Source organism: Corylus avellana, chromosome 6 (assembly GCF_965113065.1).
Source record: "Corylus avellana chromosome 6, dhCorAvel1.hap1.2, whole genome shotgun sequence".
Taxonomy (NCBI): Eukaryota; Viridiplantae; Streptophyta; class Magnoliopsida; order Fagales; family Betulaceae; genus Corylus; species Corylus avellana.
Window position 1 is genome coordinate 28,843,139 of NC_142495.1, and position 20,933 is coordinate 28,864,071.

The following is a 20,933-nucleotide window of genomic DNA, read 5'->3' on the forward strand; positions in this document are numbered from 1 at the left end:
CCAAGCTTGCCTTTTTAATTTGTCGCAAATTCGTGGAATTATTAGAAATATGCATCATTCTGACTCATAGATAAAGACATGGGCATTAGAGTAATTGGAGTATCGATCTGGTTATACTTATGATATTGGAGTAATTGGACCAATAAAAATAAAGTATCTAAAATATTCTCACAGTATCAAAATCTAGATATGAAAATGCCTGACGTCACCTTGGACAGTTTGTTGTAAACTTTTTCGGTCGAAATTAGAATAGTAAAAACAAATTATTTTAAAAAAGTAAACTATTGTATGCAAGAGGTAGCTCAATTGGTTAGAGATTACATCTTATGAAGCGGAGGTCACTAGTTCAAATCTCATTTTCCTAGTATGTGGACATGTTAAAAAGAAAAAAGAAAAAAGAAAAAAAAGAGTAAACTGTTAGAGCCTGTTTGGGATTACATTTGAGAAATAATAGAGCTTCTAAGTCGTAAACTTTTGTCAAAAGTGTGTTTTGGTCATTTTTAAACTTTTTAGACTCTAAAAAGCGCTTTTAATTTTTTTACCAAACGAATACTTTTTTCTTCAAACGATTAAAAATACTTCTAAAACTCTCAAACACAATCTCAAACATGTCCTTAAAGCATTTCGAAGGACTCGTCTCCGATTTACAAAATAAACTTTTCACTAATCAAATATCTCCACAACCATACTCATGGCCTCATGGGCCTTATATATATACACATAGCCCCTAAGCTAGCAAACAAAGCAACAACTCTTATAATTGAAATGGGCCTAACAAATACAACAAACTAATATTATAATGACTAACTATTATAGCCAAGCCCTCCCGATGAGTTTTTAAAAATTACTTAATGAAATTACACCTAAAACTAAAAATGCAAAATGATCCTGAAAACTTAGAAGCAGTGTTATTTATTTATTTGTGGATTAGGATACCATGAGTAATTTTACAAGTTTCTCTTATATTATTTTTGTGTCCTTCCAAGAATGATCAATCACAAACATTCTTTATTCTTAAAGAGGCACAAAAATAATAAAAAAAAAACTTATAACATTATTCGATATGCTAAACTAGCTTATTGGAGAACTAACCAACGCCCAAACTATGTCAAGCCTTTGCTGTTTTTATTGGTTGAAGATATTATTTAGCACCCTGGCGCATCAACCTTATATCCTCAATCAAACGCTCGAAATTGCAATACGAGGATCCACTCTCACTCACACTTTCTCTGGCCAACCTAGACATCTTAACCGTTGATTTTAGAAACTCCTCCCTCTTCTCCACCGTCAGATTATTCACCATCTTTTCCACAGTAACTCTGTCGCAGACATCCTTCATGTCCATCCCAAGCTTCCAAACCTCACTCACAAACCTGCTATTCACTTGCTGATCCGCAAAGTAAGGCCAGCAAATCATGGGCACCCCAGCCACTATACTTTCCAAGGTTGAGTTCCACCCACTGTGGGTGAAAAACCCACCAACGGCCGGGTGGGCCAGGACCTCCTCTTGTGGGGCCCAACCCACCATGTACCCCCTCTCCTTCGTCCCCTCCACCAGCTCCGCCGGAGTCTGACCGTCCCCATCTTTTCCGTCCACCATGTCCGGCCGTATTACCCACAAGAACCGCTTTTTGCTATTAACCAAACCATACCAAAACTCCATCAGCTCCTTCTTTGTCATTTTTGTAATGCTTCCAAAGCTGACGTAGATTACAGAGTTCAATGGTTGAGCGTCAAGCCACGTCATGCAGCTTCTGTCCACTTCGAAGAGGCTGTTCGAGGACTGAGAGTGCAACGTGGTCGTTTTGTATCCAAGTTTGAGTTTCAAGAGTAAATGGAGGGGTCCAAGGGTATATATTTTGGGACAGTGAGTGCGTATATGGGAGAGTACAGGTCCTTCGAGTTCTTCAAACGTGTTGAGTATAAGAGCACGGGCTCTGGGGGATTGTCTGGTCTCATCAGCAGCGAGTTGGAGATTCGGGTCTGCCAGGTCGCTGACTCGGCAATAACTCGGGAGGTCTCGGCACCGGAGAAAAGTTTCCATATCTGGCACGCTGGTTATAAGGCGATCCATGTCTCCATTTCCTGGAGAGATTAACAAAGACCCAGTTAGTAACAGATTTCACTCCACGTTTGGTTGCTGAGAAACTTATATATAAACGATTGTTCGACCGTAAAAAGCTCTGAATATTTGTCTGAGTTAGCTAATATATATATATATATATATATATATATATATATTCAAAATGATAAGAAAATCAGGAGGTTTTCGTCAAAGATGATAGCTTTCTGATTTGATTTGAGCCTAGCTCATCAAATTTCGTATATTATGTATATTATGTATCTTCGCCGTATCCAAAATGAGGGGGTGTACATGTAGGGAGATCAAAAAAAAAAAAACAAAGCTTCAGATGAGAACTATTTCTACCAAAACTTATAATTCTGATCAGGATTTGGTTAAGTTCTAATTATTTGAAGGACAATTTTGGATATTATAGCTTTTACTATAATGTTTTTACGAACAATATAAATATGAGACTGCACGATTATAATTATTAAAATGATTAGAAGTATATAGTTGACAACTCAGCACTAATTAATTAAAAAATATTTTACTTAATAATTTTACAAATTATAAACTATCACAATAATTTATATAAATAACCTTATAATAAAAATTGTAATACCCTGTCCTGTAGGAGCTCACATTATTACGTTTCGGCCAGAGAATTAATGAGGTTGGTATATATAATATATGTGCCATGCTCTCGATCTCCTGATCTTTTGGAAATCTCACATTAAAAGTATATTGTGCTTGGGCCAAACTTTAATTATTCGGCCCCTACATATTAAACAACCAGGCCCAACCCATTAAAAGGGTTGGCCCTATCATTAAAAAACTTGGCCTGTTGGCCGATTGGCAAGTCTCTAATCTGAGTCAAACACCGAAGAACCCAAATTGACCGCATAATACAACACATATCCCAAATTGGCCTATTGGCCGAATCTTAAGTCGATAAGGCAAATACTAGCAAAATAATAATAATAATAATAATAATAATAATCAATAAAGTTATGTTGTAGTGCAATAAAAAGACTATTTTTTGCCCATAAAAGTCTTAAGTGCAAGAGGTCATAGGCCCATCAGTGGGTAGAGCCACAGCAACCAAGGATGTGGCCTATGACTTCTTGTCACTTAAGACTTTTATGATCCAAAAATAGTCTTTTTATTACACTATAACATTTCTATGATCTATAAGACAAATGATTTCATAATATAAAATAATAATAATTCAATCGGCCAAAAATCACGTCTCATAAAGTGTAGGTTACTAGATCAAATCTCACCCTCTCCCTTTGTATGAATATGTAAAAAAAAAAAAAAAAATTGAGACAAAGAAAATCCAGAGAACCAACAAACAGTAAGAAAAGAAAAAATTAAATCAATATTGGCGAATCGGGAAGCATCATTTGCCAAACTCTAATAATATCTCAGTTTTTGAAAATTTTCCTAAACAAATCTTAAAACATTGACATAAGTGAAATATTTTTGTTTATAGTGAATAGCTAGATACTAATTTTAATTTTTATATATTAAATAAATATTCAACTTTAATGTATTTCTCTACTAGCTAGCAGCACATATTCAACTACGTACGTGATTACTATTTACTATGCTACGTGATTTACCCTCACCCCACTTTACTCTAATACTTTGATAGGTTGAATTTTGTGAATTATTTTCACTAGCATTTGTCATTTGTCATTATGTCAAGACATTTTTGTGCAAAACTGCCTTTTCACTCTTTTTATCTAAACAACACTAAAAATAACTTTAAGAGGATGGGAGATCTAGATTTAGATTTAAATCTTCTTTCCTTCCCTTTCATAGTAGCAGTGTTCGGCGTCTTCTCTGTAGGCTCTACTGGTTTCCGTTTCTGGCGAGTTGTTTTAGATCTAGTTTATAGATCTAGATCTAAATTCAGATCTAGTCTTTTCAAACTTAGATTTGATCGTTTTCTTCAGCCAAGGCGTGTCTTCCGAATTGATGTCTACGATGTCGTGTTTCTCTACTGCTGCTTGTGGGGGTTTTTGTTTTTGTTTTTTGTTGTTGTTTGTTTGTTTGTTGTTGTTGTTGTTCTTATTTTATGGTCCTAGTCGTTGGGCTAAGGACGTGAATAATGCTTCTGGCTTTCGGGTTGAAAAGGAAATGGTTTAGGTGTGAGTATTTTGCTCATACCTGAGAAATTGCTTCCTGTGCTCCTAGAAAGACTCTGCGTTAGCAGATCGGTTCTATAATTTGAAGATCGGGCTAGGATAGCGGATGTTTGACGTCATAAATTGGTTTTTTATTGTAAGATTTGTTATGTTTTCGATTTTTTGATGTGTGATCTTTTAGCTTCGGCTATGATCTTGTAGAACTGTATGTTCTGTGATTGAGCTTTTATGCTCTTTACCACTATTAATGACATCAGATTGATTTTCCCTCAAAAAAAAAAAAAAAAGTTTGAATTTTGTGATAAAAAAAATAAAAAATGTTAAAATGTAAGGAGAAAGTACTGTTACACATTTCAAATTTTCTTTTTAAAAGTTAGTTCTTAAATGATGTGTCACTATTTCATGAGTTGGTGACACATTTTTCAAAAAAATAAATTTCATGAGATTGTGAAATATCATTTAAAAATTAACTTTTGAGAAAAAAATTTAACATGCGTAGCATTTTCTCAAATGTAAGAGCGGATATACCTCTGATAGGAAGCTCGCCGGCGTCAATTATATCTGGAATGCGAAAGTAAGCCCAGAAGGAGCAAGCACTGATGGTACGGAAATGAATGACGGGAATGCCAAGTTCGTCGCCGACGTCAATAGGAAAGCTCAAGATCCCATCAGCTATGATGCAACTCACTGGCCGTCTACTAGTATTTGAATTTGATTGACCCGAAGACAGTATCTTTCTAAATATAGGCTTAGTTACCGATTTTAAGGTACCAAACATCTCCATGAAGTGGTCGCCGGCTCGTGGGTTTTCGGCCGGAAGGCCGTCGGGGATGGTCTTGAATTGAAATCCAGGAAAGCATGCGAAACGGGCTAGGACGTTGGTGTAACGCACGAGGCGATCGTGGTTGTGATCTGTGTTGAGGAAGGTGACGTGGATGCCGGCAAGGGCAAGAAGCTCGGCTAGCTTGAGCATGGAGTTGACATGTCCCTGAGCCGGGAAGGGAAAAATGAGAACATGGGGCGGCGGCGGCGGCGCATTTAGGCCTTGTTCCATATGAGCGATCTGAGGCTTCATGTGTGAGTTTGTAATCATGAATCCTCCTTTTAAAAGTAGGTGCTGTCACACCGAAAATAGGCAAAATTCGGATGCATTCAAGTGTGTCATTGTCTACTTTCAATTTCAATTTCATTTGAAATATAGAGATCATATTCCGTCCAAAACGTCGTTTTCGAAAATAGGCAAAACGTGGTCATTTAAGTTTCAATCAAGTCAAGTCTTGAATCTAACCTTTGTTATCACCTACCATACAAGCATTAGGATACAAGTACTGGGGTTGTTACATCCCTTGTCGTAGTTTATTAATCTACTTGATGGGAAGACTTTATCTCACAAAACAGAATAATAATCGTGGTCCTCATGCGCTGGGGAGTGGCTTCCATGCACTGGGACATGCCGCCTTGTTTATAATTACCGTCGGTGTTGCTGTTCCGTTTTTTTATTTGCTGTCTCTGTATTTTTTTGTTCTTTGTGTTTTATTTTTTGGTTAGTTTTTTGTGTTGGCCTCCTTTTTCCTTTTTTGACAGAGTGTTTTCTTTCTTTACGGACTATTGATGATAGTATTGGCAACCATTTAGGGTTTTGTTCTATTTACTGTACATTGCCATATTTAACAACCTTTATTGGCCGTATCGATTTGCTTGATAGGCCGTATTATTTATTTGATTCATTCTCAATTATTTTTAGGAAATTTTTGTGGCTTTTGTTGTTTATTTACATATCGAGAATAAAAAAGGATAAGTAATTAATGGGGATGCTTCCTAAGATATGACTGGAAGTGGTCCATTTCGCAAGGTAATGTATTCTAAAGTTAAAGCTAATTATTGGTTAAATTACCACTTATTCTAAAAACTTAAATGGATAAAAAGATATAAATTTAATTATTTAATAAATAATTTAATATTAACCAATAAAAATGATATCTCAACACAAGAGTAATCTCAAGTAACCTGCTAGAGTACATCAATATTAATTATAGACCACCTACTTATTCAAGATAAACATAAATAAATAGGTAAAGTCCACATACACTCTTCAAACTACCATCTAATTGATAATGTCCTTACCAAACTTTCAATTGTGACAATATATCTCACAAACTACTAAAACATTGTCAATGTCTCTCCAAGGCTAGGAAAAAGACATATAAAAATGCCCCTATATCTTTGCAATAAAACAAAAATATCCTTATAAATTTTAAAGAAATTTTTTTAAAAAAAAACCAAAATTTTAATTTAAAAAGAACGATATTTAAAAAAAAAAAAAAAAAATTCTTTTTTAAACAATTATTTTGTTTAAAACGATTTTTTTTTTTAAAAAAAAAAAAACATTTAAAAAAAATTAGAAAACGAAAAATTTTAATTTAAAAAGAACGATATTTTAAGAAAAAAAACAATTTCTTTTTTAAACAATTATTTTGTTTAAAACGATTTTTTTTAAAAAAAAAATTAAAAAAAATTTAGAAAACGAAAAATTTAAATTTATTAAACTAAAATTGTTATTTTTTTTTTAAATGGAAATTTTTATTTTAAAAAGTTATAAAACAAAAAACAAAAAAAAAATCAATTTTTACAACAAAAAAATCGAAATTTCTTAATTTTATTCTTATACAAAGGATTTTTTTTTTTAATTTTAAATTTGCCACTCTTTGTTTTTTGTTTTTGTTTTTGTTTTTGTTTTTTTTTTTTTGTTTTAAGTTTTAGGTTTTTTTTAGAAGTTTTAATATGTTTTGTTTTTAATTTATTAAGGGTCGTTTCGTTATTGGGGGAATATTGACAATTTTTTGTTATTTGAGGAGACATTACCACGATTAAAAATTTATAGAAGATATTGTCAATTGAATCATAGTTTAAAGATGGTACGTGAACTTTTTCCAAATAAATAAGATAAATAATAATGTTATAAAAAGACTTGATAGTTTCGAGATAAGGCTCCGTTTTTTTTAAGATAAGGTTTGGGACCCATTCTAGTTAAAACTAAACGGGACCATTCCCAAGGGTCCACTTTCAACTGGACTTAGGCCCAAGACCCTCATTTTTTTTATGCTACTCCAGCTTGTATAAGACAATGTTAGTTGTCAGTACACGTGGGAGAATTTATATCTATGGATAATGATGATGTTCGATCTTTAATGGGAAGGGTGGAAGAGAAGAAGAATCTACCCATTACTGTCAGTTGAACCAATTGCACCACCGCATAAACTCTTATGTGGTAGCCGGTAGGTGCATCCTGTGGCTAAGAATTTCTCTCCATCTTGCCTTGTTTATTTTATTTAATTTATTTGATATGTTTTTGTTGTTTTATAACAACAATATATGTGGACAGGAATTTTCTTAAAATAGGATCGGAGGAATTTTCTTCAATTGGGTCTATAGATTTGCCCTGTATTTTTTAGTGCGTGAAAAATATTTGATTTTTTAATTAGCATATGAGAAATAAATAATTTTTTTAATAGAACTATTATATAATTAAGCATATATTTCTCGCATATTCAAAAAAATACATGATAGATTTTATAAATTATTTTAGTGGAAATTTCTTTCTCCCACTTTGATGTAAATTTTTGACCCTAATATGGTATATTAAAATTTGGCAGACTAGAGTAGCAGAGACCAGTTGTTCAAGCCCAGAGGCCTGGAGGTCATCATATGGAAGCCGCCAGCGCGCTATAGGCATGCTCAAGATAAATTATGATGCTGGGTCATCATATGTAGGAATGAGTACTGTTGTCTGTGATCATGAAGGCAAGGTGATAGGGGCCCTTAGCTGTGTTTTATATGCAACACTGGATCCAACGTATGCAGAAGCTTTTGCGGCATGGAAGATGGCTGAATTTATCTCAAGGCTAGGGCTTCGTAAGGTTATGGTTGAAGGCGATTCCCTCGAGATCGTAAATGCTCTTTGGAATGTGGCTTTATACAAAGGAAGCTATGGTCATTTAGTGGAGGATGCAAAAAACCTGCTTAACTCTTCATGTCAATGGGAAGCGCATCATGAGGGAGTGATGTACTTTGAACCGTCTGATCAAGCACATCATGTCCTGGTAATTAAAGACACTTGTGGTATGAGGGAGTGATGTACTTATGGTAAGTGGATGACAAATCCTTTGTTTTTGTAATTAAATCTTGAACTTTCTAAAATATTTTGTGTTATTTTTTTAATAAAAATTAGTAATTGTTTTTTTTTTTTTTTTTTTTTTTTGGCCTTGGAGTTGCTATATATTGAGCATAAAAGCACATATTAGAAACTTCCAAATGATTAATTACAACAAAGACCTGCTTTTATTTATGATCGATTAAGATTGAAAGGGTAATTAACATCAAATATGATGCTTGTCTTAGAGGCTCGCTGGCTATTGATCCTGATATCCTTGATCAGACGGTCCAATTTACAAAACGAGGACCCACCTCGGCTCACACTCTCTCTTGCCAACCTAGCCATCTCATTCGCTGATCTTACAAACTCTTCCCTCCTCTCTACCATCAGGTCATTCACCATCTTCTCCACAATCCCTCTATTACACAAATCTTTCATGTCCACCCCAAGCTTCCACGCCTCGCTCACAAACCTACTGTTCACCATTTGATCCGCAAAGTAAGGCCAGCAAATCATAGGCACTCCAGCCACTATGCTCTCTAAGGTTGAGTTCCACCCACTGTGGGTCAAAAACCCGCCAATAGCTCGGTGGCCCAGTACCTCCTCTTGCGGGGCCCAGTCCACCAAGCACCCTACCCCACTCGTCCTCTCCAGCAGCTCCGCCGGAATCGGCGTTTCGTCTTTTCCGGTCACCAAGTCTGGCCGCATGACCCACAAGAACCGTTTCTTGCTATTAACCAAACCATACCAAAACTCCAAGAGCTGGTCCCTCGTCATCACAACAGCGCTTCCAAAGCTTACGTAAACGACTGATTTGGAGGGCTGCGTGTCCAGCCACGTCAGGCAGTTTTTGTCCGCTTCCCAAAGAGTATATAAAGAGACAGCCGTTTTGCCTCCGAGTCTTGTTTGTAAATGCGAGTGGAGCGGTCCGATAGCGTAGGTGTTTGGGATGATGTGGGTGCGTATGTGGGCGAGTGCAGGAGCTTCCAAGTCTTCAAACGTGTTGACTATGAGCGCGTCGGCTCTGGCGTTATGCTGGCTCTCACTAATAACAAATTGGAGAATCGGGTCGGCCAGGTTGCTGCTCCGGCAGAATCCTGGGAGGTCTCGGCGCCGTAGAAAGCCCTCCATACCGGGCACGTGCTCTATTGGCATATCCATGTCCACGTTTCCTACAATTAATTGTTCATGCTTTTCTTAGCAGAAAGATTTGTCGGGTATACGTGTGAGCGCGAAAAAACATTAGAATTTTACGTTGGAAATAATAACTATAAGCACTTAATATAGGTTTAAACTTTTGGGTTGTATAATGTCTTCGCATTCGCATGTTATATTATGAGCTCACAAAAAGACTCTTCAAAGATATTAGTTATTAATCTCCCAATTAACAAGATTGAAGGGCCGATAGCCGGAACCGAGTTAAAAATTATTATGGGTAGGGAGCCAGGGGCCATAAAAATTTGCTCCTAAGGGCCAGTACCTTATAATTTTATTTTATTTTTTACTTTAAAAACTTTTTGTTCATAGGAATTGAGGGGGCTATGGCCTATGCCACCCTTAAACTACTATCTATTTTGAGAAGACTCTTTCAAATTTTAAAAACTCTCAATTTCACTTATGAGCTTTCAATTTGATGCAATATACCCCATTCCGTCAATTTGCAACGTTAACTTTAACAAAAAATACCAAAATACCCTAAATTTTCACAAGGGTAAATTTGAAATTTTATTAAAAAAAAATCATGACTATAAATGTAATTTAATCATGTTTAACGCAAAAAATTGATTGATGGAGTACATTGCATAAAATTGAAAGCTCATAAATGAAATTAAGAATTTTTAAAATTCAGAAAATTCTTCTCAAAATGCTTGGTAATTTAAAAGTTCTAAATGAAGTTTTCCCAAATTCTATATATATATATATATATATATATATATATATATATTGGGAGTGGAACTCTACCAACATATATACCTTGGAAGGGCAGCTCGCCTGCTTCAATGAGTCGAGGAATACTAAAATAAGCCCGGTAGCAAGAAGCACTAATGGTACGAAAAGCGACGCTCATAATTCCGATATCCTTGGCCACATCAATAGCAAAACTCATTACTCCGTCAGCCACAATGCAGGTCACCGGCGACCAAGTACTACTTCCCAAGCTCAGTTCGCCAGAGACCATCATCTCTCTGAAGAGTGGCTTTGTCACAGCTCTTGTCGATTCAAACATCTCTCTAACTCGGTCATGACCGCAGCGTGGGTGGTCTTCTGGTAACCCATCGGGTATAGTTTTGAAGCGGATTAATCCGGGATAGTTTGCAAAACGAGCTTCAACGTCAGTGCAACGGAAGAGGCGATCGTGAATATAATGGGAGTTGAGGAAGGTGACCTTGAGGTTTGCTAAACAGAGAAGCTCTGCGAATTTGAGCATGCTGCTTACGTGGCTCTGGGCTGGGAAGGGGAAGACGAGTACATGTACATGTGGTTCAGCAGGGTTGTGATCCATGGAAATTAAACTCCCAGTTATGTATGCTTTCAAGTTTCAATTCCAGGCTCCATTAATTATCTTATCAAAGTGAGCTATTTAAACCTGATCAAGAAAGAAAAACTAATTCTACTTGAATTTGAAGGAAATGCGATCTACATACGATGTTCATGAGCAGCATGCAGCAAGCAGGAAAACTTGCGGATTCGTAGATCCATGTATTTTGCATGACTTGAAAACTTTAAATCAATACTACGTACCATTTCCAACATTAAAAGAATCGAAATGATCGAAATTTGATGTTGCTCACCAATTGGATAAAACCCATTTAATTGGAATTAAAAATTGTTTGCGTACCATCAGTTCTTACTGTAACTCTTTACAAAGTCACGTAATCATCTGCATTTTATGAAATTGAGTGTCACTTAATAGCTAAGTGACTGTCTACATTTTAGTGTTGAAGGCAAGTAACACATAAACTATATATATATATAGGGGTAATTACCTTTTGTTCTCATGAACTACAGTACCTTGACACTTTCTCCCCATGAACTATTAATTATGATACCTGATCCCATCAAACTACCATCTTATGACAAAAAGCCTCATTCCGTTAGTTAAAAAGGTTAAAATTGATAGTCAACGGTCATGTGCAAGCTATATGCCATTTAATTTTATTTTATTTTTTCACTTTTGCCCTCACTTCAGATCAAGAAAATGACGCTTATACCCTCTAAATTAACATATTAACTTTATTTGTTTGAAGTGAGGGCAAAAGTGGAAGAAAAAAATTTAAAATGGCATATGACTTGCACATGACCGTTGACCGTCAATTTTAACCCATTTGACTAACGGAATAGGGTTTTTTTGTCATAAGACGGTAGGTTGATGGGGTCAAGTGTCATAGTTAGTAATTCATGGGAGAAAAGTGTCAAGGCGCTGTACATAGTTTATGTGGGCAAAAGGTAATTACTTCATATATATATATATATATATAATAAACTTATAACAAAAAATCTAATGAATGTTGTTAGGAGTTTCATTATAAAATGATATGGCAGTTAATAATTAATAGGAAAAACTTCACAAATGACCACTAAATCACTATGCGATTTAAAAAGACCCTCCCAAATTTTAAAACCTCTTAATTTGATGTTGAAATTGATGAAATGATTGACCGTTATACACTTGATACTTTTATAAAATTTCAAATAAAAAAAATAAACAAAATTAAAGGGTTATTTGATCTTTTTAATGACTTTTGTTAGGGTTTAACCACAAAAATTGACGGAGGGATCAATTGCATCAAATTAAAAGTTCAGATGGTGAAATTGAGAATTTTTTAAATTTATGGAGTCTTCTTAAAATGCGTGATAGACCGGTAGTTCAAGAGTTTTAAGTAAAATTATCTCTAATTAATAAAATATTAAGTAAAAAACACGACTTATTAATTTAACAAATTAGTTGGTTCATTTCATTATTGTGAACTGCGGTGTTAATTTGCAAGGTGTTACCGTTGGTCCGTAACAAATATAATTAATGTTTATGGTCTACACAGCCCATCAATGTCCTGCTTGGGCCGAGCCCTTGAAGACAATTGGGCAATTGGTCGTGCACGTGGTAGTAGGCTATGTTTGACATATTGAGTGACTGACACGTGGGACAGACACGTAGATTTGGAGAAGGTGTTAGAAGCTTACAGAACTCTTTTCCAAATTTCCACTTCCACCGGGAATGTACCAGAATCTGATTTCAAGAGCTGTATATATACTTCCTTCTGCCTTGCCCATCACCATCACCAACTGCGTTTAAGCTCAAATATTCTCTAAACAATATCAACAGAATCCGTTAAGAGTGAGTTAATTAAAAAGATGGCGCTCAGCCTTTTCGGTGGCGGCCGGCGAAGCAACGTCTTCGACCCCTTCTCTCTAGACGTCTGGGATCCCTTTGAGGGCATCCCTTTCGTGAGCAACGCTTCCTCCGCGTCGCGGGAAGCCTCTGCTCTTGCCAACGTTCGCATCGACTGGAAAGAAACCCCGGAAGCGCACATTATCAAGGCCGATCTTCCAGGGCTGAGGAAGGAAGAGGTGAAGGTGGAGGTCGACGACGGTGGGGTGCTGAAGATAAGCGGGGAGAGGCACAAAGAGCAGGAGGAGAAGAACGACAAGTGGCACAGGGTTGAGAGGGTCACAGGAAAGTTCGTGAGGAGGTTCAGGTTGCCGGAGAATACCAAGATTGACCAGGTGAAGGCTACCATGGAGAATGGCGTGCTCACAGTGGTGGTGCCTAAGGGGGAGGAGAAGAAGCCTGAGGTCAAGTCTATTGAGATCTCGGGCTAGACTATACAAGGCATGCATGATGGTGTATGTTCTCTTGGTGCCTCGATCTGGTTCTGTTTTGAGCTTTTTCTATCTTAAATAAAGGAAGACTATATGTGGGCGTGTTTTGTATGTGAAGCAAGCATCGACTGTCTGTGTATGTGTGTAAGGTGCACTCTATGTATCACCAAGTTTCATTTCCTCTCCGTATTGTAATGGTTTTTTTTTTTTTTTAATATATAAATATATGCGAGTACTAATTTCTTTTTACACCCCATCTCAAAACCAAAAAAAAATTAGTTTTTATTTTTATTTTAACAGCAAGTCCAAGGAAACAAGGAAGGGGAAAAATTACATTAAAGAAAAAAAAAAAAAAAAGAAGACAAAAAAAGAAAAGAAAAGTGGGGCACAGGAATCAGTATCACCAATAAGAATTGAGATTTTCGGCAGCAAGTGTCAGACACCTCTTTATTTTTTTTTTCAAGAGAGATATTAAAGAAAGAATTAATTTTTTTTTTTTTCAAGAGAGATATTAAAGAAAGATTCAAATTTGAAGTATTTATACTAAATTTGAGATCAAATTTGAAGTATTAACATTAAATTTGAGATATTAGTGCTAAATTTATGATAATAAAATTCATTTTAAGTGATACCATCCCTAAATGGTTAATCTTCCACATTTAAGTTTTAGTTTTAAATTTAAAAATAAATTTTGAGGCATTAGAAACTAAATATTAACTCATTAAATTTTTTTTTAAAAAAAAAAAACGAAAACAAAATCTACAGAATTAGGATGAGAGATTTTTCTACAATTTTTTTTTTTAATAAAAATAAATTTTGAGACATTGGAAACTAAATATTAACTCATTAAATTTTTTTTTTTAAAAAAAGGGAAAACAAAATCTACAGAATTAGGATGAGAGATTTTTTTACAATTTTTTTTTTTTTAATAAAGTCACATCATACTTTTGCATACTCTTGATAGCCTATAACAGGACTCCACCAATAGCTTATATAAAAAAAAAAAAACAGGACTCCACCAATAAATTGCAAAAAAAAAAAAAAAGTCTTCAGAAATATTTTTTAGAGAATGGGCGTCTTTGGGATGTTTGGGCCTTGGCCCACCGATCAAGAAAAGGACGACTTGAGCTGTTTGTAGGGGTAATTTAGAGCGGGATCTGCTCCCTACAATTTGAGAGGGCGATTTGCTTAGAATAATACCGAGCGCAGTGCGGCAGTGCCAGTCATTGAACCAACTCTGCGCAAACTTGAGAACCACTGGGTGTCTGGTGGATTCGGCCGCAAAGCCGCTGAAGAGGAGCGAAGTTGGGTGAGCTAGGGGAGTAACTCTACGGCTATGTTTGCCCTGAGTTAGGGGGGTATTTTTTTTTTTTTTTTTTTTTTTTACATGTTCAGAAATTTGAACTAGTGACCTCCACTTCATAAGACGTGGTCTCCAGCGGATTGAGCTATCTCTTGGGAACCTGAGTTAGGGGAGTAACTGTAAGGAAGTGGTATGGAACTATAATTTTTAATGTAAAATAATATAAGGCCCCTTTTTTTTTTTTTTTTTTGGGCATTAGCAAACAGAGCCTATAAGTCCTGTTAAGAGTCTTTTTTAGAGTTCTCTTAAAGCCAAATTTAATAATGATAGTTTTTAAATTGGTGATTGGTGTGTACCTCGCGGGGCAGATCGATGCCTCTGAATTGTAAAGCTCTAATTCGGAATAATAATGAAAATAGGAAAATGGAGGTAATTTGGAATTGAATTGCAATAGGAATACAAGCATACAACAAAGGTAAGCTGATTCCAAAAGCTACTCTCCTAACAAAGATAACTTCATCTTCATGCTGTCAACAAGCCCTTGATTCCATCGGCCACAAAATTTGCTTACAAAACATACAATCCAATTACAAACATCTACGAGCAGAAGGCGAGCGGGGATAGCGATGGGTGTAGCAGAGGCCGATAATGGTGAACAGATGGCTTAAGAGCGGAGAGTGGTGGGAGGCATCAAGTGGCATAGAAAAGCAGAATTGCAGATCTTCTTCAAGTGCGTAGTACATTCACATTGCATCAGAAGTACACATCGCAATGCTGAGATTTGTCTATCCCGTCAATTATATGCAAGTATTGAAGTATTTGAAATACGTTTTGCAGGAGTGCCTTCGCTAAATCACCCTTAAACTAGGCAGAGAATTACAGTGGATTGACTCTCTCCTCTTATTTGACCCATCATTCCGCCATTGTTAATAATTTAGCTCCTTCATTTTAATCAATTAATCTTGGAAAGGAATTCATTCTTCACATAATAAAGTATACTAAAATTCGAACACAACACAAGCATATGTATTAATATGATAGAAGAAATTTTACATCACAAACCAGACTTCGATTTTCACAACACAGTCGACGATTACATAAAACCCACCAAACCAACCGTTATTTACCATTAACCCAAGCCCTGACAACCGCACTCGGCACACAGTATAGACTAGCCAGAAATGTTAATGGACCTGACATCATGACTCTTGGTCTCCACCTTGGGAACGGTCACGGTGAGCACCCCGTCCTCCATGGCGGCCTTGACCTCCTCCACCTTGGCGTTCTCCGGCAACCTGAACCTCCTCGAGAACCGCCCACTGCTGCGCTCGACGCGGTGCCAGGTGTCCGTCTGATCTTCGCGCTCGCTGCTCCGCTCGCCGCTGATCTGGAGCACCCGACCGTCCTCCACCTCCACCTTCACCTCCTCCTTCTTCAGCCCCGGCACGTCCGCCTTGAACACGTGCGCCGTCGGGGTCTCCTTCCAGTCCACCTTCGCGTGCGCGAACGACGACGTCTCGTTGGCGGAGAGGGAGGGGAAATCGGAGCGCTGAGGGAAAGAAAAGGGGAAGCCGCCCTCGAATGGATCCCAAACCTCCAGTGAGAACGGGTCGAACACGTTGGATCGGCGGCCGAAGATCGATGGAACCAGCGACATTGTTAATTGAGAATTATCTTGGATTGGGAAAGCGGTTTCTTTGCAATTTGATTCGACGGTTCGGGTTGCGAAGGGGAACTTTCTTATACTTGGAGTGATGGTTCCAGATAATTCTACGGGATTCGTTCTGGAACTTTCGAGAAGCTGAGGTGCCCATCCGACGGTTGTGATTAATACCAGAAATTCCCATTAGTTTCCTGAAATTTCGAGAAGCTACATTGGGTTTTTCTAGTGTATATCGACAGCAGTTTCTAGTAATTTGCCGTCAAAATTGTTATGAATTTTGGTAACACTTAAGATAAATTAATATGGAACTAATTAATTTGTCCAAATAAGTTTTTGAGGTGTCTAATCACCTATTCAAATAGGTAGACCGGATAAGGATTCAATCATCTCTATTTCAAATAAAATAAAGATGATTCGTTTTTAAATAAATTCTCTCACAATTACAATGCAAATTGTTAGTGCAAATTGCTATAAATCATAATATGCTGGTACTATATTCATATATTAAAATCATGGCCTTACTTGTTTTGAATGGGTGACCCACATGTTACATAGCTGCAACTATTTTTGTGAATCGTTTGAATGTTATTGAAATTCAAACATTTAATTGTAGGAAATCCTCATTTCTTTGGAATTATGTTCAATAAGTTGTATATGCTTTCCTTACTCTTTGATGGATTTTTACCAAATACAACAAATAATTTTGATCAAGCAATTGAAACCAAACCAATATTTGTAAGCCAACTAGGGATTCTAATTCACATATATCTTTTCTGCTTTCCTCTCCCCATAAATAAAAGAATAATTAGCAAGAATGAAATTGAACACATTTCTTCATAATGAAGGTATTTCTTATATTATATAATAGCTCTTACATTATCGACATGAGATCATGAAAACATCATAATCTTGATTTTTTGGAATGATCAAAAACCATAGATGCAGTTGCACATATATACCACCATGCATGTCATGATGGGTATGTGATCTCATGGTACACCAATACCTTGATGGTCTCTCATGTTAAATCCTCAACAATAAACCTATACATAACAACTAAATTGCGCCATGTATCATGTGATGGTGTATTTACAAAATGGAAACATATTCATGACTCTTCGTGCAGATCACTGTAAATGTTGTCCGAGTCTTCAACATTGAGAGCAACTACCTTAGAGGAACTAATCTTAGAAGAAGCTGATCGAATCTTTAATGGCAACCTTGTATTAGTCGTCACACCACATCCTTCCTCCTCTTTCTTTAGGTCAGCAGGAGGCAAGAAGCAATCTATGGACAAACCCTTTATGTTAAAATCGACTTCTTCAATGCTCCAAGCCTCTTCCATGCGGGTCCTAGAATGACTTTCCGGGCTCTCACCGAACCGGAACAGAGAAACCGAGGTCTTGCCGGCGTGTGCGATGTTGACGCCGTCGATGGTTCGGTAGTCTTGGATGAATGACTCCATGGTGGTCTCCCAATAGATGCTGTCATTTCCAGTGGCTTTGATTCTGAGGAGGTGAGAGTCTTCTAGTTGGACCAAGAGGCCTGTTCTTTGGCTGAAGTAGCCCCAAACCGTGTGCCTCAATATTTCCACGTTGCTGCTGCTTCTTGCTTTTAGTGTTGAGGATTTAGCATCAAGTTTTAGAATGAAACAGTCTTCATCGTTGATTGCCTTCTCGCCAATGCAGACAGAATTGGAGAATAAATTTGCTGTGAACATTGGATCAAGACCCTGTTGAGTGTCACGCATATATGAGTAATTTGTACGAGAGAATAACAATTCTATCACAAAAAAAAAAAAAAAATTCAAGAAAAGAATGGTGGGTATGACAGCATCAAAGCATGTAGGTGAGAGTGGTAGATCTTAGAAACTTGAAATAAATCTGGGCCAAATTGTAGGGTCCAATAGGCCCGTGCTATTGATACAGCCTGTTGTTGCCTAAATGGGCCAGCACTCAAACCAAACCTTAAAAAGTATCCTCAAATTTACTTGGAGGATGATTTAACAAAAATTCTGACAGCTTGAAAAAGAGAGTTATTAAACTCACTTAGCACAATCTAAGTATAAAATTATATAAGAAAATTTGAATACAGGTAAGTGATCAAACTAAAATTTGCCAGCTCAAAGAATACTAATCCATATAGGCCACCATCTGACCCTTTAAGAAGACTTTTAACGGAATGATAGACCAACCACCGTGGACTTCTTTGTTTCTCATTTCTCCTTTTTAGGCTATTAAAGAAAAAACTATGCTGTTGGACTTTTTGCTTATTATTTTTTCCTAATAAGTTAAACATTGATTAAGATTGTTTTGTTGACTCTAAGGGATTCAACTTAAAAAAAAAAAAAATTGAGAACTTGGGCGAAGAATACAATTGGAGAAAGATAGCACATGTAGGTGGAGATCGAGTGAACAACATTATAATCTTTGGTGGGCTAGGCCCCACTTTGAAGTGGGCCATACAACGTGGAAAAGTTGATTGGTTGGCGCGAACGAGGAACATGGAACTCCGACCCAAAAAAAAAGAGATTAATCCTCCCCAATTACAACGCCTGAACGTGGAATTGGTTATTGGCAGGCCATTTCAACTTTGTCAGCTTTGAAAGTTTGACTGTACCATCCAGCTAAGCCTATTAGCCCAGATAGCCAATGAAAGCACACGACCACGCGAATTCGTTAAAATGTTTTCCCAATTAATTTTAATTTAATTTAATTAAATGGATATACGCCTTAATTTTAATCTGTTAAAATTATAAAATAAAATAAATAAAAAAAGAAAGAAAGAAAGAAAGAGGTGGGTGGGGTTACCTGTAAGAAACGGCGAAGAGGCCTAGGTGGGCCACGGGAGGCGTGAGAGTGGTGCCAAGGGGTCTGCCTCCAAGCCACCTTGCCGTCACTCCCGGCGCTAATCTTGCACCCGGAGACGACGAGCTCCAAGCACCAAAGCTCCGGCCGTTTCTGCCACAGTACAAAAGCTCCCATCTCTCCACCCCCATGTCTCACGCTCTTCACCTTCACCACCTTACTGTTGTTCAAGCTCCCTTCTCCTGCGCAGAACTCCGATGCCGCCATTCTCACCTTCCCTATCGCGTACATGCTCTCTATCGAACTTATCGCCTTCTCTCCCCCTACTGCGGCTATGTACTGTTGCACTATATATTTCGCCATCGAAGCCTCCTGCATAATATCATAATTAAGCCCAAGCCCACCCCATTAAATTTTGTATTAAAATCTGTAAAATAACTTTACTTTAACATAATGTATAATCTTGTGCTTACAATAGGATGGTCTTTGATGTTGCGGTTGATGGGCTGGTGATCGCAGCGGATAGGAAGAGGGATTAATGGGGCTCCGACGACTCCAAGCAAGAGCTGGATCTCGGCGTTCCGGCTTCCGAAGACGGTTGTCATGGAATGGTGCGATTTTTCAGTGTTTGGCTTCATCCACGACTTCATGTTTTGCCATGACCTGTTGGTGCTCTTGTTGGAGAACATTTCTTCTGGGATTGGGACCTCCAGAACCGTATCCAGCCCATCTTCACGATCATAGTTGGGGCAGAGCTTCCTCATCGATCGATCGCAGAGTTTCAAAGAAAATGTGATGTGGGTTTTGCTTGGGAGCAGCTAGCTATACTACTGGTGAATGCTATAGAGAGAGAGAGAGAGAGAGAGTCTTAGATTCAAAGGGATCGGAGAGAGGATGGGTCTTCAGCTGGTGCAAATCACCAACCGACCATGGCCCCCTATGTAAACGTGGTACGCTTTGTCTATGTCGTGTTTGCACGCTCTCTCATTCTCTCTCTCTCTCTCTTTAGAAAATTATATATAAAATTGGCTCATTAGATTTCATTAAAAGATTTAACACATATTAAAATTATTTTTCGTAATTTAAAGTAAGGTTTCTCTCAACCCCCCACCATACCATTAACTTTCGTTATTTATTTAATTGTAATAACAATTTTTCAATGATAATGACTATGATTGATTTAATTCTTTTACAGACACTTAATTAATCACTCCCATTATCTTGTATTTTCTGCCCTTAAATCATGTGGGTGTCTCTGGTTTCTTTTATAAAAGAAATGCTAAACTCACATGTGATTAGTACTCTTCTTGTTGATTTGAGTACATGTTTGAAAAACTAATTCTATCTTTATCAAGATTTGGCTTTATCTTCCATTTGTTGTTGAATTTTCAAGCTCCTAACAAATTCCAAGATTAACGCTTGTTGGGTAGACTTTTAAACGATGGATTTAAATGGCTCACCTTACAGATTACGTACGGTGACAAAATAACTTGAATACTCATTTAATCATTTTATTTTTCAATATTAATTTTTTGTTATGGCAAATGAAGCATCTTTATTTTTTATTTATTATAGAAAAAGGGGAAAGGATAAAAGCAAAAGAGGGCTCAGTTACGGAGGGACATATATGTTCCCCTCCATATATTCTTTTTGGTAAATGTGTCTCCTACGGTTGTGGGTGGCACTTTGCTACTTTGACAGCAGCAAAATCTAACGCAAACTCTCACGCATTTAATGGATAAGAAGAATACAACCTTTGATTTAACATTGAAAATGTCGGCGATACATGTCCGATTGCCGGAGCATGGTAACCGACATTTTAATTGAGGTTGCAAGGCATGGTGGTTAGAAGGACGACACTCGATCTGATTGCTTTGCAATTGCCGTGCCGCATTAGCTGGTGCTTCTTAATTCATTCCCCTAATATAATTGAACGACGTCTTCGGGTTCTGCCACGTATCTAATGGA

General features: G+C 37.1%; 4 protein-coding genes and 1 pseudogene across 4 annotated transcripts; 1 reads left to right on the top strand and 4 right to left on the bottom strand.

Moving 5' to 3' along the window:
- Positions 1-1,042: 1,042 nt before the first annotated feature.
- Positions 1,043-5,293, bottom strand: LOC132188219 (7-deoxyloganetic acid glucosyl transferase-like). The gene is made up of 2 exons (XM_059602628.2): positions 4,747-5,293; positions 1,043-2,085 (listed from the first exon to the last, which is right to left on the bottom strand). Exons 1-2 carry the CDS (start codon positions 5,291-5,293, stop codon positions 1,142-1,144), a joined length of 1,491 nt encoding a protein of 496 aa, XP_059458611.2. The 3' UTR covers positions 1,043-1,141.
- Positions 5,294-8,560: 3,267 nt separating this feature from the next.
- On the bottom strand, positions 8,561-10,874 carry LOC132188114 (7-deoxyloganetic acid glucosyltransferase pseudogene; annotated as a pseudogene).
- Positions 10,875-12,623: 1,749 nt separating this feature from the next.
- LOC132187059 (18.1 kDa class I heat shock protein-like) lies at positions 12,624-13,441 on the top strand. Its single transcript, XM_059601212.2, has one exon. The coding sequence runs from the start codon at positions 12,725-12,727 to the stop codon at positions 13,190-13,192; it is 468 nt and encodes a 155-aa protein (XP_059457195.1). The 5' UTR covers positions 12,624-12,724; the 3' UTR covers positions 13,193-13,441.
- Positions 13,442-15,489: 2,048 nt separating this feature from the next.
- On the bottom strand, positions 15,490-16,255 carry LOC132187620 (17.4 kDa class I heat shock protein). The gene has a single exon (XM_059601988.2). The coding sequence runs from the start codon at positions 16,150-16,152 to the stop codon at positions 15,667-15,669; it is 486 nt and encodes a 161-aa protein (XP_059457971.2). The 5' UTR covers positions 16,153-16,255; the 3' UTR covers positions 15,490-15,666.
- A 774-nt stretch (positions 16,256-17,029) lies between these two features.
- LOC132187571 (uncharacterized) lies at positions 17,030-19,925 on the bottom strand. Its single transcript, XM_059601921.2, has 3 exons — positions 19,439-19,925; positions 18,969-19,337; positions 17,030-17,890 (listed from the first exon to the last, which is right to left on the bottom strand). Exons 1-3 carry the CDS (start codon positions 19,727-19,729, stop codon positions 17,267-17,269), a joined length of 1,284 nt encoding a protein of 427 aa, XP_059457904.2. The 5' UTR covers positions 19,730-19,925; the 3' UTR covers positions 17,030-17,266.
- Positions 19,926-20,933: the final 1,008 nt, after the last annotated feature.